The 19,165-nt window shown below is 41.3% G+C and overlaps 1 protein-coding gene across 1 annotated transcript in view; it reads left to right on the top strand.

Moving 5' to 3' along the window:
- LOC136867422 (dipeptidase 1-like) overlaps positions 1-19,165 on the top strand; it is a 445,798-nt gene that overhangs the window by 336,349 nt on the left and 90,284 nt on the right. Inside the window, exon 6 of the mRNA XM_067144625.2 lies at positions 17,823-17,999. Coding sequence (XP_067000726.1) covers positions 17,823-17,999 — 177 coding nt within the window. The remainder of the gene's footprint in view (positions 1-17,822; positions 18,000-19,165) is intronic.

Here is a 19,165-nt window from a genome sequence, read left to right on the forward strand (position 1 = left end):
ATTTTTACGTTCTTCCAACTCATTTCACGGTTCCTGGAGACATAGATCCTTCAAGAGCCCTTTTCCACTCCCTAACGAACGTTTGAAATCACAATATATTTTATAAGAATTCTTTAACGAAAGTAACAATTTTAAGCATTTTGACAAGTAAATCATTTTATTATCTGAACTATAGCGCCAAAAAATTATTTCGCCAAAGATTCTGCGGCTATCGTTATGAATATTTGAGTTTCAATTATTGAAAGACATATTCATGATCATTAGTTTTCTTTTCGCAAAGGGAAAGGTTTCTTTTTTTATATGTTTGGTCCCACATGGGTCGCTCTTTTTTTGTTAAAATAAAGTAAAATAAAGTGGATTTAATCCAGAAATAATAATTTATTTTATTTATTTAGTAAATGCTCTACATTAATCTGGGAGAAGTGGTCATTTTGACACATTTTTCTGTTTATTGTTTTCCCATGTAATTCTGTCCGGCTCCATGGCTAAATGGTTAGCGTGCTGGCCTTCGGTCACAGGGGTCCCGCGTTAGATTCCCGGCAGTGTCGGGAATTTTAACCTTAATTGGTTAATTTCGCTGGCACAAGGATTAGGTGTATGTGTCGTCTTCATCATAATTTCATCCTCATCACGGCGCGCAAGTCGCCTACGGGAGTCAAATCGAAAGACCTGCATATGGCGAGCCGAACTTGTCCTCGGACACTAAAAGCCATACGCCATTTCATTTAGATATAATTCTTATGACAGGAAGTGGAGACTTTCAGTTCAAAACTGGCGATCTGTCCGTCTTCAAAGATAGATGTCGTCCTGGACCGGCCACTGAATGATTTATTACACATTTTTACCACCTTCAATACATTTCTTAATTGTGTTCGTCATCGCAATCTCAACCTCACTGCAGTTAGCCTAATATTTGTTAAACTTAATTCATAAGATAATTTGCAATGTTAAAGATTCAGAAGGAGTAAGCTCTATCTCCCTTCTCTTGTATTTCCCGTTATCTCACGTTATGCTAATGTTACACCTGACTTTCTCATCCTCCTGTTCAGTATAGTGTATCCTAGATGATTTTCCTATACCTTTACTCTGAGGGGAGAAAACCCCAACCAATACGTCTAAATCCCAAAATCACCGAGCTCGATAGCTTCAGTTGCTTAAGTGCGGCCAGTATCCAGTATTTGGGAGATAGTAGGTTCGAACGCCACTGTCGGCAGTCCGTGGTTTCCCATTTTCACACCAGGCAAATGCTGGGGCTCTCCCTTAATTAAAGCCACGGCCACTTCCTTCCCACTCCTAAGCCTTTCCTGTCCCATCGTCGCCATAAGACTTATCTGTGTCGGTGCGACGTAAAACAACTAGCAAAAAAAATATCCCAAAATCAGCTACGCTGCCTCCTCTAACGACGGAGTTACTCGGCTCTTTATATGCTTACACTTTCCTCCTAATCTAAATATCCTGATTTTTCAAAGTATGAAGCAATTTTCAAAACATAAGAAACATGTACTTCTAACTTTTTTATTCATTCTGTTGTTTGAGTCATCATTCCATAGACGGGTTTGATGAAAATCTCCATTCCTGAAATCAAATGGACTGTACCGCGATTGACCTGTCTAAAGCATTTGTTAGGGTAGATCAGGCTCGGCCAACTGGCTGGCGTGTGATGTAAGAGAGGCCGTGTGACGTCGGAGAGACAATGTGACGTAAGAGCGCAGAAGGTGGGGAGCCACTGTCGTAGACTGGAGACGAAGAGACAGCCTCGCTTTGTAGTAAACACGTGAAGTGTCATACATGCTGGTGGCTACGGCTTTTATAGACACTTTTCACAAAAAGCCACACAAATCATTTAAAAATTTATCTCTTAGTTCTCTATCACACTGTAAATCTAATAACTCTAACTGTAAGTCTAGATCAACGATATCTACAACCGAAAATAGCGTGGTTAAAAGTTTGTATCACGCTGCAGATTATGATCAGTATCAAGGCGAGGAAAGGGTACGTGTAATTACAGAACTAAAAGGTAAAATAAATAACCATGTCGAGCATTCGATCAGTGAGTCAGCAGTTCGAATGAGTTATAAAATTTCATATTTAATTACAAAGAAACTTAAACCGTTCAGTGGTGGTGAATTCGTAAAGGAATGTTTAATTCTAGCAGGTGAGGAGTTTTGTCTAAATATCATTCAGAGTTCGAAGCTACCAGCTTGTCCGTGCACAAAGCGTCGACTTAAATTCAAGACCTATCTGATGATGTCCACCTACAATTATCAGAACTGACAAAAAGCTTCCGGGCATACTCCTTAGCAATTGACGAGGGCACATATATTTCTGACACGGCCCAGCTAGCGTTTTCATACGAGGGGTTGACAAAAACTTAACAATTCGGGAGGAAATACTGGATTTAGTGCCTATGAAGAATACCACGAAAGGCATCGACATTCTCAACTGCATTGTAAGTGTTGTTGAAAATTATTTTTTGCCATGGAACAAACTAGTTTCAATAGCAACAGATGGTGCGACTTCTATGGTAGGGTGCAATTCTGGAGTAGTTGGGCTCATAATATTAAAAAGAAAGGTTTCCCCGATTGCATAGGTTTGCAGCGGGAATGTTGAGTATATTAGGTTCCACGTATGCCTGTGAACGAATATTTTCTATTTTAAATCAACAAAACCAAAATATTGAAGCCAGTTGTCAGATCACGATTTGAAGAGTGCTCTTAAACTTAGTGTTTCCTCAAATATTAACTCCAAATATTGCAAAACTAATAAACGAAACAAGACTACAAAAATCAAAGAAACCCACGAGTGGCAACTGAGTATCGATATCATGAGATAAAACGTATGTTTCGAGTTTACAGATTACTCTCTGTACTATTTTTGTTGTAAAACTGTGCTGTTTGTTACTATTAGCACTATTTTTACAGTGGGTGATATTGTAAAACACAGCAATTTTGTGTTCAATATCAGTTCCGAAGATTCACCGGAAAACGTTAGTTTAGTTTGTATATGTAGAAATAAAGTTGCTTTATAACTTTTATATTAATTCATAACAAAGTTACGTTACAATAAATTATATGGAGAGAAATATGTACTACACATATCGCATTGTACTGCCTGCAGCCCTTGGGCCTCCCTCTACGAATGAAGTTGCATTTCCCCTCGCCCCTCTAGCCTTCACTTCTCAGTTACAGTACTAAGTACTTCGTTTCGCTGCCCGAGCAGAGTGTGTGACGTGTTACCTGACATCACACGTACTCGCAGTTGGCTGACCCTGAGGTAGATCATGGGAGACAACTGGCGAAAATGAGTGCAACTGGACTAGACAAAAGAGTGACTGAGTGGGTGGCTATATTTCTAGAAAATAGATCTCAGAAAATTAGAGTAGTAGAAGCTTTATCTGACCCTGTAATAATTAAGAGGGAAATTCCTCTAGACAGTATTATTGGAACTTTGTTTTCTTATACATATAAATGATATGAGTAAAGATGGAATTAGAGGTAGGGCTTTTTGCGGATGACGTTATTCTATATACAGTAATAAATAAGTTACAAGATTGTGCGCAACTGTAAAATGACCTCGATAATGTTGTGAGATGGACAGCAGGAAATGGTATGATGATGAACGGGGTTAAAAGTCAGGGTGTGAGTTTCACAAATAGAAAAAGTTCTCTCAGTTTTAATTACTGCGTTGATGGGATGAAAGTTCCTTTTAAGGATCATTGTAAGTATCTAGGTTTAATGTAAGGAAAGATCTTCATTGGGATAATCACATAAATGGGATTGTAAATAAAGGGTACAGATCTGTGCACATGATTATGAGGGTGTTTAGGGGTTGTAGTAAGGATGTAAAGAGAAGGCATATAAGTCGTAAGACCCCAACTAGAGTACTGTTCCAGTGTATGGCACCCTCACCAGGATTACTTGAGTCAGGAACTGGAAAAATTCAAAGAAAAGCAGCTCGATCTGTTCTGGGTGATTTCCGATAAAAGAGTAGCGTTACAAAAATTTTGCAAAGTTTGGGCTGAGAAGAATTGGGAGAAAGAAGACGGGCTGCTCGACTAAGTGTTATGTTCCGAGCTGTCAGCGGAGAGATGGCGTGGAATGACATTAGTAGACGAATAAATTTGAGTGGTGTATTTAAAAGTAGGAAAGACCACAATATGAAGATAAAGTTGGAATTCAACAGGACAAATTGTGGAAAATATTCATTTATAGGAAGGGGAGTTAGGGACTGGAATAACTTACCAAGGTAAAAGTTCAATAAATTTCCAATTTCTTTGAAATCACTTAAGAAAAGGCTAGGAAAACAAGAGATAGGGAATCTGCCACCTGGGCGACTGCCCTAAATGCAGATCAGTATTGATTGATTGATTGATCCATGCCACCTAATTCTGTGCTAATCATTTAATTTTTACTTAGCTACTTCATCCTACATTTGCTCTAATCTGCTTATTATATTCATACCTTGGTCTCCTCGTATCATTCTTTCCAACTACACTTCCCTCAAAAACCAACTGAACAAGTCCTGGGTGTCTTAAGATGTGTCCTACCATTCCATATCTTCCTCACGTCAAATTTAGCAAAACCGATACCCTCTTATCAATTCGATTCAGTATCTCTTCATTTTCACCTTCAGCATTCTACTGTAAGACCACATTTCAAAAGCTTCTATTCCCTTCACTTCTAAGCTAGTTAATGTCCATATACATTATTTCAACACATACAGAATATTGGCATGTGAGTTGTGGTATTGTGCTCTCTGGTTATAGGACACCAAAGAAGAAAAATATAAATTAAAACTAATTTGATAAAAATATGTAACTCGAAACCTAAAATTCATATTTCAACTAGTTTTAAATAGAAATACCTGTCTAGTCTGATCAACCTTCAGATAATTCATGCCCACGATACCAACAAAAATGCGGGATCAGGAGTTCTTAATTTGAAATAGTAAAGAGGTTCTAAACTTTTGTAAAGTATTGTACGTGCCCCGAATATGACGTATATGATTATCTTCAAATACCGATCCGTTATATAAGTGACCAACTTCATTTCTACCATCATAGACATTCATTCGGGAAACAGAAAAATCGTTAGAATTTCTGAACCAAGCTCGATAGCTGCAGTCGCTTAAGTGCGGCCAGTATCCAGTATTCGTGAGATAGTGGGTTCGAACCCCAATGTCGGCAGCCCTGAAGATGGTTTTCCGTGGTTTCCCATTTTCACACCAGGCAAATGCTGGGGCTGTACCTTAATTAAGGCCACGGCCGCTTCCTTCCCACTCCTAGCCCCTCCCTGTCCCATCGTCGCCATAAGACCTATCTGTGTCGGTAAGACGTAAAGCAACTAGCAAAAAAAAAAAAAAAAAAGAATTTCTGAGGTTAACAGATCTATGAATTATCAAGTAATTCAAAACAAGTATCGTCATACGTAGTTGTGTACACTCTTATTTAAACAAAGACCTGTGGGGATGAAATGTAGCAGACACTATGACGTCTGAGAAGCAGGAAGATGTTTCTCCTGCTAGCTCGGCGCCAAACAGTCCTGTCGTCTTATAACAACGCAGTAATTTCGCCGCCTTCCTCCCCATCTCTCGTTACTTCTGCTTCTCTGATGCCTGCAAATGAGCAAGCTTTATCTTCCTGCGCTTTGATGTCGTTATTTACAATTCTGAAACTGGTAATCACAACTTGTCATGTGTAACTTTCTCGTCACGTCATCTTTCCCAAACTTACAACAGTATAACAGGACCCTTATACTGTCTTAAAAGTTTGACGTCCTTAGAAGCTCTCTTCTACGGCGTAAGAAATTGAAAATATGATCAAAACTTCCCGATTACCTCCTCTTTGGATTTGAACAATGATTGGTTTTGAAAATAAGATCCTCGTTATAGAAATTATTTATCCAGCTTATTCGTAGTGAAATTTGTCTGTAAATCTTCCTGCTGGATGCAAACCATTATAATATGATTTAATTTTGCCAGCAGGACACTTTTGTACACAAGTTAACATCATTTCGGCATGTATTACATGTGAAAAACACGATTTAGAAAGCTGAAGGACTATTTTAATTAGAACGCGGTCATAAAAGCTGAAGATGGCAGGGGCGTACGCAGAGAGGGGATTGGGGGGATAAAATCCCCCCAAAATTTTGAAGTTTGGAACTTGTGATTAATTGTGGCAACCATGTAAATGAAGAATTTAGGCAGTTCATTATTTTGCTTTTAATTTGAACTATTTTCCAACAGTGTGTTGATGCTTTCATTAATACATATTACAGTGAGCTTGGCCTGCCGTTTGACCTTCAGTCTGTATTGTATTCTGCAATTGTTAAGAAATTGCAATTCGCAGGTAATTCCCATACTTCATTATCAAAAGATGAAAAGGGTGTTACAAGATCTCTATCCGGTCTTTTGATTTTAAGTGAATGGGTTTTAACCTTACCTTTACCGCCAAAGAGTTGAGTGAAAGGAAGTGTGGACTTGTGGAGAAAGGGTACAATTAAGCCGCAAGGTGAAAGACCAACAGCACAGGGCTTTATGAACAATGGATGACACTAACAGATACATTATTTGGGATGTGACGAGTTCAGAACTTCAGACGGAGACGTGAAAATAGTTCCCTCTCAATCAATCGTGAAGGCATCGTATGATGAAATATATGTTGTTGATATCATTTTGACTCAATGGCCAAATGATATAAACGTTGGTAATATAGTACGAGTATTTTCCATTGAACACAAAATGTGGAGAAGTTTTTCTTCTAGAAGCAATCATCCTCAACCAATGGACTTCATTTCTCCACTTAAAATTTTGCGACAGTGATATTCTCCCAGTAATACATGGAGTACTGAAACTGTTTACTGTCTTGCTAGTAACAACTGCCACATCAGAACGCTCGATTTCATCCCTGAAATATTTAAGTGGTTATGTGCAGAATAATTATGACTGAGAAGGAAAGATTTAATGAGATAGCTCTTTTGTAACCCGTACAAAGAAGAACATGTGACCGTTGAAAATATCTTCCATGAACTGGCCAAAAAAACCAGGATAGGTCTGCTATTCTAATCATCAACATGAATACAAATGTGTATTAAGTAAATAATTATGATATTTTGAAAGTTTTCATTTAGCATTATAATTTTGCAATATGCACCTAGCATTATTTTATAGTCCTCAAATTGTAATATTTAATATCCCCACTCAAAAAAAATAATTTCTGCGTACGCCCCTGGTCCATAGCGGAAAACCAGTGCTCTCTCTCGCTCTCCCTCTCTAGAATTATACTAGCAATAGGGTCAAACTTGTTTCTCACATTATTCATAATGATACAAAATAATATCACCAAGGTCAGGATACCTACAGCAATAAAGTTTCCGACGCGCAACTGGAATGTTGTAGGTTCGGTTTCCACCAGAGTCAGGTTGTAAATTGTTGTTCCGCATCTAGTATATCTTCGGCTGAAGGTCTATTTCAAGTACAATGCAATCTTGAAAACTAAATATTCACAAAGTGTTTAGTATAGAACATAGTTTCAAATATCTGAAAGTAAAATACAAAATAAGAAGAAGGTAAATATAAGGCTGTTGTTAGTTGCTCGCGGGTTAGTTCCATGTTGTTGTTGTTGTTGTTGTTTGGATCATCAGCCCATAGGCGGAGTAGATGCAGCTCTCCATCCCACACTATCACGTGCTAAACTTTCCGGTTTTCCGTAACTAGTACATCTTACATCTATACTAATCATATTCAAACCTTAATCCATCCCTGCCATTTTCATCGCCTTCATATCACTCAAAAACCAACTGAACAAGTTATGGGTGTCGTAAGATGTGTCATGTAATTTGGTCCCTTCCTCTGCTCAAATTTCGCCAAAGCGATCTCCTTTCATCAATTCGATACAGCATCTCTTCATTCATGATTCAATCTATCCATCTCAGTTTCAGTATCCTCCAGTAACACCACATAAGTTTCTCTTTCTATCTGACCTAGTTATCGTCCGTATTTCACTTGCATATAATCCTACGCTTCAAGAACACCTTTCTAATTCCTGTGTCAGTGTTCGAAGTAATCAAATTTGTTTTCTTAAGAATGGCCCTCCTTGTGATAGTCTGCATGTTATTCCCTATTTATTTCTGCTATCATTAGTTATTCCACTAACCAAGTAAAAATGTTCATGTACTTCCTTTAATATTTCATTTCTTAACCTAATATTTTCTGCATCATCTGACTTTTGTTTGACTGAATTTGTTTATTTTCTTCTTGTACTCCTTCTCAAAGACCGTGGCCGTACAATTCAGGAATTTCTCTAGATCTTCTGTAGACTCATGTAAAATGACGATATCATCGACATATCTCAGAGTTTGGATTTCCTCTCCTTGGACTGTGATTCATTTTCCAAAATCCTCTTTGATTTCTTTTACTGCCTGTCCCATATTTTTAATTATTTAAGTCTTCAACATTGTCATCTGGTACAGTTGCAGAAGCATCCCAATCCAACTGATGAGTCAATATGGCACGTTATGGGTGAAACGCTAATCACGTACACGATCGTAAGCCAAAAGCTTGGTTCTAATTCCATTTTCATAAATATTTTGTTCAAAATCCTCAAGATTAATTAATCAACAATATAAGAAATAGGCCTGTGGGTTCAGGGACTCTTTGCACATTGCACACAGTGGTGTAACATGAGGGCCTTAAGACACGGGTGTCAATCCTTGCCCGTCGTGAGTGCAGTGTCTGTGCTAGAAATACCTGCGCACGCGGACGCAAGTAGGGTCTTCATTAGGCCTGCTTCTCCATGCTGCTGACTCAGTGTTGTGCACTACTATAGGTTACAGGCTTCATTCACCTTCATCTTCAGTAATGTTTGAAACACCGGGCGAGTTGGCCGTGCGGATAGGGGCGCGCAGCTGTGAGCTCGCATCCGGGAGATAGTGGGTTCGAATCCCACTGTCGGCAGCCCTGAAGATGGTTTACCGTTGTTTCCCATTTTCACACCAGGCAAATGCTGGGGCTGTACCTTAAGGCCACGGCTGCTGCCTTCCCGTTCCTAGGCCTTTCCTATCCCATCGTCGCCATAAGACCTATCTGTGTCGATGCGACGTACAGCTAATAGCAATGGTTGAAACATTCACCTACATCCTGTAAGGTTGTGGTATAAGGACTGACAGAGTAATTTATTAGTCTGTGTTTGTATTTGTGACGCCGGCCCTGTGGTGTAGGAGTAGCGTGCCTGCCTCTCAGCCGGAGACTCTGGGTTCGATTCCCGGCCAGATCAGGGATTTTTATCTGTATCTGAGGGCTAGTTAGAGGTCTACTCAGCCTACGTGATTAAAATTGAGGCCTCTGTCTAAAAAGCCAAGAATAACGGCTGAGAGGAATCGTCGTGCTAACCACACGACACCTCATAATCTTCAGGCCTTAGGGCTGAGCAGCGGTCACTTAGTAGGCTTCGTGGCTGTTGCGCCATGGGGTTTGGTTTACTCTTGTTTGGTTTGTATTTGTGTCATATTCTGTCAACACGGTTGCTTGAAATGATGCTACTTTTATCGTAGTCTATATTTTTTTAATTTATGTTGGCAAAAGCATGACGTTCTGCTGTAGAAGCGATATAGGAGTGACATAGTATTTGGCATTATTTTGCTCCATAACTGTTCATAGGAGAATTCAGCATGTCAATACCTGTCTTTAATGTTGTACATCATTCCTTATGGTAGTCTTTAAACTAGGTATTTGCTTTCATTGTGCACAGAGACTGCAAAGCATGTTATTTACCGCGTTTTATGCAAACGCCGTGTTGAACACAGTTATGCACATCCTGCTATGAAGATTTATGTCCGTGTATTGTACCATGTACCGTAGTTATGAAAGTGCAATATACACCCCTCCAGGCTTGCGCTATCTGATGATGTCCCGGGCTAGCGCTCGTAGCAGCTGTTTCTCATGCATGCAGAGCTGTCAATCACCTCGTGACCTTGACATGTCTGACTTTCTTTAGTCTAAATAAATTAATATACCGAGCGGAGGGACCGTGCGTATTAACGCGCTACGGTTCTGAATTCGGAAGACGCGTGGGTTCGAATCCCATCGTCGGCTGTCCTCGGAACTGTTTACTGTTGTTTTAGGCAAATGTCATGACAGTTCCTATTCATAGGTCAAAGCAGATTCCTTCGACCTCCTTACGGAATATCCACCATTCTCCATTAGCTCCTCAACTGACATTGGCGTCAGGAACGTGGTATATAATTTCATCTCATCTCATCTTCGACCCCATATCAAAAATCGGGACTAAGGGGTAACCAAACAACCAATTTAAATAAATTTATTTTCAATGCTATAAATTTATCTAGTTTTAACTATTTTAAGTATCTCAGTATTTTATTTATGACTTTGATTAGTATGTGGTTAAGTGTAAGAGAGGACCTCGAGCCCTAACATTGCCACGGTAGAAAGGCACTAATAAATAATAAAGAAATAATAAATCACTATATCATCTTTGCTTTTCGGAATACGGTTGTGAGAATGTTAAGGGGATAAATACTGACCCGCTGCACATGTATCCTTAAAAGGAAAATTCGTTCATGTATTTCATGCAATACCGAACCATACATGACAAAATCTTTTTGCTTAGTGCTCTAATCTGAAATATTATCACATAACGGTTTTTCTAGGTGCAACGAAGATGTAATCATACATTATTCTATTACTGTGCGGATCAGGTAGTATTATTTCTGAAGTGTTATTTCGATTCTCCTAACTTCAAATTCTGAAACTGTTTCATTATCGGTGTTTGTTGGGTGAATGCATACCGTAGCACTACTGCACACTTACTGATTTGTAATTACCACACAGATTTGACTATCATCAAGTTTTTTCTTCTAAAATTTCATTCACTGGACATAATACGTTTTGTACCGATACTTTTCATATGTAAACAGTCCCCGCAAGGGAACACAATGACCAAGCTTACGTTACCTCTTCCCCAATGCTGACGTACCTACGACAAGAGTAAAATATACCCCTGTATTGTTTCTCTCATTAAATGAAACGAATTTTGTTCCAGAGGAACAGTCGTTTTAGCTAAGTGATAATTTGAGAGGTTGGCGGAATGCAGATGTGGCTGCTTGGCCATTCGCCCACCCTGAGCTACACGATGGCTCTGTTAGCTGTGGAGAGTGATTTAATGTGCTCTGCCCATCCCCCAATCACCAACACATATCATCCTTGAAAAAAAAGAACATTAAAAAAGCTCCGCTATCGACACACCATTCCCGAGGCAATCCATTTGTCCTGCTAGCTCTATCAATGAAGAGCTTTCCCCTTCCACAGCTTTTCATGTCACGTCATTCTAGGAATATTTCTTCGTGTACAATAGAGAAAAACAGGCTTAAATAAATTGCTACGTTTCTGTTACGAATACAATTGTGGTGTAATTTTATTTCGAGGGCTGGACCGCTATTCTACACCCACCTTTGTAGATTACAGGTTAAATCTTGTCGATAACTGGACTGTTAATCATAACAATGTTATTTATTACGTCCCACTAACTAATTTTATGGTTTTCGGAGATGCCGACATGGCGGAATTTAGTCCCGCAGGCAATTTTTACGTGCCAGTAAATCTACTGACATGAGGTTGACGTACTTGAGTAACACTAATATTATAGGCTTAACGTCCCACTAACTACTTTAAAGGTTTTCGGAGACACTGAGGTGCCGGAATTTAGTCCTGCAGGAGTTCACTTATGTGCAAGTAAATCTATCGACACGAAGCTGGCGTTTTGAGCACCTTCAAATACCACGGAACTGAGCCAGGATCGAACCTGCCAAGTTGGGGTCAGAAGACCAGCGCCTCAACCCTCTAAGCCTCTCAGCCCGGCTAAATAGACTGAAATACATCATTAAGAGATCAGTATTGTGAGTTATCCTCGATGTATGGTCCGGGATGTGGAACCATTTGAATCAGTCTAAGATTCGAAGTTCAACTATTCGACCATCTGAAAAATACTCTTCTTCTCCTACACAAATTTTCACTCCGTAAATGATTGGAGTATTGCATTTTAAAGCCCTGGACTCCTGCTCCATTGTCAAACTGTAAGGGCAGTAAAGTAGCTTCCTGCCCGGATGTTTCGGCTTCGATTCTCGACACTGGAACGAAGATAGGACTAGTTTTTGGATTGAGAGTTCTCAGCTGAAGAACGTAATTGTGAAGAGAAGTGGGCTAAATTCTAGTGTTGGTTTTCTTAAGAATGTTTTGGCAGCCTCAAATCCAGGAGTTTATAAGCAAAGACACTCTCTTTGTGTTGTTAAAAAAAGGAAACACTTGTACAAACACGAACGTATTTGTATTGATTCAATAGTTTCACTAGTTTACAAGGATTCATTCACTCTAAATTTCACTCAAACTAAAAGTTGTTCTCGCCGGTGGCTATGAAAATTAACTATGTACACTATTTACAAAATGATGCTTATTAGTGGGAATGACTGTTGTCAGTTCCTAAATATTCTTTAAGTCACAATAATATTCCCGTTGCCAAAACACAAATAATAATAATAAGGAAATCCCTATCTTAAAGCGCATGAAATCAAGAATAAGGAATTAAGTCCTTCTGCACAATGTATAATGGGACATAGAATATATCACGAGAATGCTGAAAGCAAAAAACCTTGGCCAGAGAGAGGGTGTTAGCCTCTATGTGGCCCGCCCCACGCCTTCAGGGTGGATAATGAAAGCCTTGTTAGTTAGTTAGTTAGTTAGTTAGTTAGTGAAAGCAAAGACGATTACTGTGAAAGGGAGAAAGGGAATGACTCCTTCCGAGGTAACGCTTGCTCGCGCAGAACTGTGTCAGTCCACCAGTCCAGACCACATTTTCAAATAGGGGATACACTACGTGGCTGGAGTACGGTGTAGACAGGTCAGCGTACGGCAATGTGTCGCAGCTCATCCCACATGCCAATTTATACTGAAAATTGGCGTGACGTCATTATCCAGCGCTGCACTCTGCCATATTGACTGTAGATGTAGGCGCGTGGCGCGCAGTTCGATAAAGGCACCACAACACGTTGGGAACCTATAACTTTTTCATGCTTGAACGCGACTCCTTACTGTGACATCTCTTACATGGCCTTGATTGGTCAACTCTTGGATTCTACGTGCCGACGATATTAGCCTTGCGAGACCTTAAAAACCTCTCACTACATACCTTTCAAGGTCCCTCCCTTTATTTAGCCGATAACGTCATTCATATAGGGCTCAGATCTCTTCTAAAATTATAGGAAACTAAAGTCAAAGTCATCTCCTTACTGGCCTTGATGGTCCCAGGAGCAGTAGAAGGTAAAGGCTTCCACTATTCTTAACCTGAGCACTCAATGGGAGGGAGTAGTTAGCTCTGCGCCACCACATTTGCTCCCAGGAATTAGCACTCACTCTTAATGCAGGCTGAGTGAACCTCAGGGCCATGTGCACCTCCAGAAATGATAATCTCAATTCTTAAAATTTTCGACCTCCTGACGTGGAATCGGGTCGACGTCCTTGAGGTTGAACCAATCACGTGCAGTTAACTGGGGCTGCAGATTACCCCAGTGCGTCTCTCAAGAAAGCAACAATAATTATCAAATCCTCCAGACTTAGACAAGTATTGCGATAGTAACAGTCTTAAAGGCCACTTTCACCTCTTTTCCTAGTATCAAAAAAAAAAAAAAAACTGTAACCACCAGATAATTGTTAAATCCCCCTGTGGATGGGGGACGCAGACGAAGAATACACCCACGGTAATCCCTGCCTGTCGTAAGAAACGACTAAAAGGGATCCCAAGGGTTCTCAACTTCGTAGCGTGGGTTGGTGACCACGGGGTCTTTAGCTGAGTCCTGAAATTTCTTCCACTTACTTATGTCAGGCTCATCACTTTCATCTATCCTGTCCGACCCCCCTTCGTTAACTCTTGTTTTTTCCGACTCCGACTTTATTAGAGCATTCGAGGGGTAGGGAGTCTTTCATTTTCACACCCTTCGTGGCTCTTGCCTTTCTTTGTCCGGTTCTTCATTTTTTGAAGTGTAGGAATTTTTCTTTTTTACTCCTGAGACGAATAAAAGGGACCGTCAGGGGACGATACTTTTGAAACCGTGAGACAATATGTGATTAGTACCATAACGCGATGAACACCCACCATGGGTCGACTTTACTTGCGATTAGTATTCTTACATGTGCCTAGTTGTTCTCCCTCCTAGAACAATAAACACTACTAACGCTACTGCCTGCAGCTGGGTCTGTGATCAGTATCAGCAGGGGAGGACTGATATGGGAGAAGTACCATTATATGAAGAACACCATGGATATGTGTTGGCTGTGGCTGCTGCCATAATGTGTGATACACATTGCCTATGATTAGTACCAATATGTGAGCAACATCATAAGTATACGCGGTCTGTGATTAGTGACACTATATGAGGAACACCATGTGTCTGCGTTGTTTGTCAGTAGTGCTGGTTTGTGTGATAAGCCCTGGGTTTACATTACTTATGATTAGTACCACCATGCGAGGAACTCCATAATCCTTCATTACCAGTGATTAAGACTAATTAGGACAAACACAATGGTTCTGCTTTATCAGTGATTAGTAGAAATATAAGGGACCGGTGACCTTGATTTTGGACCCTTTTGGAGAATAAGCATCATCATTGAGAATCAGATCCACTCGTTCTTTTTGATTCTAGGTATTTTTTCATTATCGTTCGGTTTAGTTACTAGTCAGTGGATACATTTTGAAGTTTTAATCGCAGTGTCATTCCGTTGCACCTCGTATCACGAAGGGCCGATGACCTATCTGTTAGGCTGATTTAAACAACAAACATCTTGATCACAATCAAAATAGTTAAAGTACAGAAGTACACAAAATCTGAGCGGATTCTTGTACGGAATAATTAATCTAAAATCTATGTATCTCCTACCGTTCTATGAATATTCGAAATACAATGTTCCTTGCCTTACTAATTAAAATACACTTTTGTCCAATACACATATCGGCAGTAAACAGTCGCAGTTCTATTATTTAGTGTCCTTCTTATAAGAGATAACTGCGCAGAGCGCATAGCGTGCTGACGTGAAGGCCAGATTTTAATCCCCCCGATTCCTATCATAACAAACCGGAAGGAAACAAGAGCTGGCAATATTTGCCCGGGAGGCAGTACGCAACAAACGAAGGAAGAATATGTCCTATAAATATGGGTCACAAACCTAATATATTCAGAGTTGTGGTGTGATGCTACTACCATCAATTATCACCATGTATTTCATCCACTCTTCACAAAATGTGCTCAATGCGACCGTCATCCATTGCAATGCAGCTTTCCACCCTACGTCGCAAGGAATCATGCATTCGTTGGAACACTCCTGGCTCTTGCCGTATTGCATCACAGTCATTGAACACGCCTTCTCGTAGTGTATCCACATCATTTACTGGGACCGCATACACCACGATCTTTACATGTTCCAAAAGCCAAAACTTACAAATGGTTAAGCTTAGGTGAACGGGCAGGCCAAGGTATTGGCCCTCCCCGACCGATCCATCGCACTTGGAGGACCCGTCTTAGGTGTTGCCTAATCCTACGATGGAAATGGGCCGATGTCCCAACATATGAAGACTATAACACAACATGCTAACAGGTTTACGATAAATGGTTAGGTAGTAACGTTTTCCCTTTTTTCTGTTACATACGACACTCCGTAAATTATTGAAACATTGTGATCATTGACCTTTGATAATAGTGGTAGCGGACCATAACTGGGTTTGTGACCAGTGCTTATAGGACCTATCTTCCATTGTTTGCAGAGGAGACAGCACGCAACAGTTTCAAGGACACCCTGTCTGTATATTCCGGGTGGGGCAGAGGAACTTGCTCATTTGAATTTGGCGCCCTGACGCTATGGTTGCTCCGAGGAGAGTGGAGGTAGGCACATTGGAGAGGGCGAGGTGTAAAATTGTCGCTCTGTTTGGTCATCATTGAGTGGATGAAGGTGGAGCGCGCGTTAACTTTCGAAACCCACTTTTCTAATGGTTGATCTATCGTCGCCACACAACGTGCATTTCGTACACACGCCCCGTGGTCGTTTTCCTGGTTTTTCATCGCTAAACAACTTCAGGGAAGTTAGTGATGCGAAGAAAAGTACTTGAGATTCCAACGCATTCAGTTGTGCAATCCCCTGAGCGCTCTGCCCATAAACATGCAGCTGATGTTGGGTTGTCTGTTCGTTCTGTGAGGCGAATCCTTCATGAAGAACTAATATTTCATCCCTACAAAATGGCTAGTGTGCAGGAACTTAATCCACGTGATTTTGTTGCTCGTAAAAAAGCATGTGAGACACTTCTTGTCATGCCTTACGACACACTTGTTTTCTTCAGTATTAAGGCTCATTTACATCCTTCGGAATCTGTAAATAAGCAGAACATGCGCTATTGGAGCCCTGGGAACTCCAGACTGCTGTACTTAACATCAGCGTCCCCTACATTTAAAATGTGTAACTGTTTGGTGTGCACTATCGCGACTTGGAATAACTGGTCCATTTTTTCAATAAAACTAACGAGTAAGTAACAGTGACTGCTGCCCGTTACGTCCACATGATTCAGAAGTCTTTCCTACTAGCACTCAACGAGATAGATGTGGGAGACATTTGGTTCCAGCGGGGCGGTGCCACGGCACACAGAGTGCGTGTGTCAATGACTATTTTGCAACACCAATTCCTAGGATGCCTCATATCCTTGAGCGGTGATCTGCACTGGCCTGCACGGTCCCCTGATTTAGCCCGCTGCAACAATTTCTTATGTGGCTATCTAAAATCAGTTGTTTACAACGATCGTCCTCAGACCCTGGTCACCTGAAAATGAACATTCGTCAAGCTGTCGCCAATATACACGTCGATATGCTGGAAAGAGAGCAACGAATCCTGCGAGTTTGATTAACGCAGTGTATTGAGAAGAATGTGCCGCTGGGTTGAGTGGCTCAGCCGGTTGATGCGCTCGCCTTCTGACGCCAACTTGGCAGGTTCGATCCTGGCTCAGTCCGGTGGTATTTGAAGGTGCTCATATACGTCGGCCTCGTGTCGGTAGATTTACTGGTACGTAAAAGAATTCCTGCGGGACGAAATTCCGGCACCTCGGCGTCTCCGAAAACTGAAAAAGTGGTTAGTGAGACGTAAAGCCAATAACGTTATTGAGAATAATTTACGCCATCTGCCTGATAACATCCTTAAAAATTGGTAAACATAAAAAGTATACGTTGTTCTTGATACTGTTCAAAGAATTAAATATATATCTGCATTACTTCCTTTAGCCGGCCCCATGGTGTAGGGGTAGTGTGCTTGACTCTTACCTGGAGGCCCCGGGTTCGATTCCCGGCCAGATCAGGGATTTTTACCTGGACCTGGGGGCTGGTTCGAGGTCCACTCAGCCTACGTTATTAGAATTGAGGAGCTATCTGACGATGAGATAGCCGCCCCGACCTAGAAAGCCAAGAATAACGGCCAAGAGGATTTGTCGTGCCGACCACACGACACCTTGTAATCTGCAGGCGTTCGGGCAGAGCAGTGGTCGCTTGGTAGGCCAAGGCCCTTCAAGGGCCATGGGGTTTAGGATTACTTCCTTTAAATTACATTTCGAAATAATCAAGTTCCTCTGCCCCCACCCTCTATATACCTTAATGTCATAGTAGCCATTGAAAATAATTTCCATTTATGCTTATGTAGCCCTCTCACGTTTAAAGGAAATTCTGTGGTACGTATCGTAATACATCTTCTGTTATTCCACATTATAAAGACATGTTAACTGTGTGTTCCAGCTGGTGATCCGTGAGATGAACAGGCTCGGTATGATAGTGGACCTATCACACGTCTCGGTGCCTACAATGCTGGACGCTCTACGCATCAGTCGAGCTCCCGTTATCTTCTCCCACTCGTCCGCCCACGCACTCTGCAACAGCTCGAGGAATGTGCCTGACCATGTGCTGAAACTGTTGGTAAGTGGTAGTGTACTCTTAGTCTTAACAGTGACGAATGCTGGAATCAAGACGTGAGCTAGCACTAGACTTAGGTTACCCGTTTCGAATCGTCGGTTTAGCGAACGTCAAGCTTTAAGCGTTTTGAGCTGCAGCCAATAGCCATCGGAGAAGACTGCTTTGTTGTCAAGGCTGTTTCACGAGCTATTTCCCTGGCCTCTGTTACTCTCAGTACTCAACACCTGATCAGTGTAGATAGTAGCCTAAGGTTTAGCAAATTAAAGTCCGGCCTTTGGTCCGATGGCCCTGGTTCAATTCCCAAAATCAACCCCTCGTACTGTTAATTCTCCTGGCTAGGGGACTGCGTGTTTATGACGTCTTCGCCATACATTTTAACCTCATTAGCTCACCACCAAGATTATAGAGATGTTAAGCACTATTATTATTGTTATTGTTACTGAATAATTGAATTTTACAGCGGTCGTAGCCATGGTACATTGTTTTATTAGCTTCCTCGGGAGATCGGTGGGGGTGTCCGACCCATGGTCACGGGTTTGATTCCAAACAACAAAAGGGAACACTAAACCTGAAAGATTGCATTTCATTTTAGCAGATCTACCTATAACAGTAGCCCTGCAGTGTCTTCCTACAAAGATGTATAAGTAAACGGGAGTGAAATACCAGCATTATGTTATCTTTATAATTAAGTCAGAAGTATTAGGTGAGGCAGTATATACGACGAGTAATGCATGGTTGTTAGCAGTGGAGATCTGACGGAGCACCTATCCCTTTCCCCCGGTATGCGCACCTATCGGACATGCAGCAGCAAGCCACTCGAGGTGCGTGTCGAGAGGAGAGGACGCAGAGCCTGGGCTACGAGATCTGTCCCCAATGCCTTCCTCTCAGAAATACGTGCAACGGATTTTCTCATTGCTTTCAAATTATGTCAATGGAACAATGTGTCAGATGCTTACCTTATAACAGGGCCTCTCAGGGTGCATGCGCGTGGTGCATGCACTGTGCACGGTGCAAAAGACGACTTCGCTTGGTTGACCAGAGTGCAGACCCCCCCACTCCTCTCTCCCTACACCTGTCTCCCCGTTCGGCCTGTCTCCGCGTTCCTCACCTTCACTGCTGTTTCTCCCCCACTGCGAAATGTTTACGTGTGGTGAGCGGAGACGCACAGT

Source organism: Anabrus simplex, chromosome 3 (genome assembly GCF_040414725.1).
Source record: "Anabrus simplex isolate iqAnaSimp1 chromosome 3, ASM4041472v1, whole genome shotgun sequence".
In the NCBI taxonomy this organism is placed as follows: Eukaryota; Metazoa; Arthropoda; class Insecta; order Orthoptera; family Tettigoniidae; genus Anabrus; species Anabrus simplex.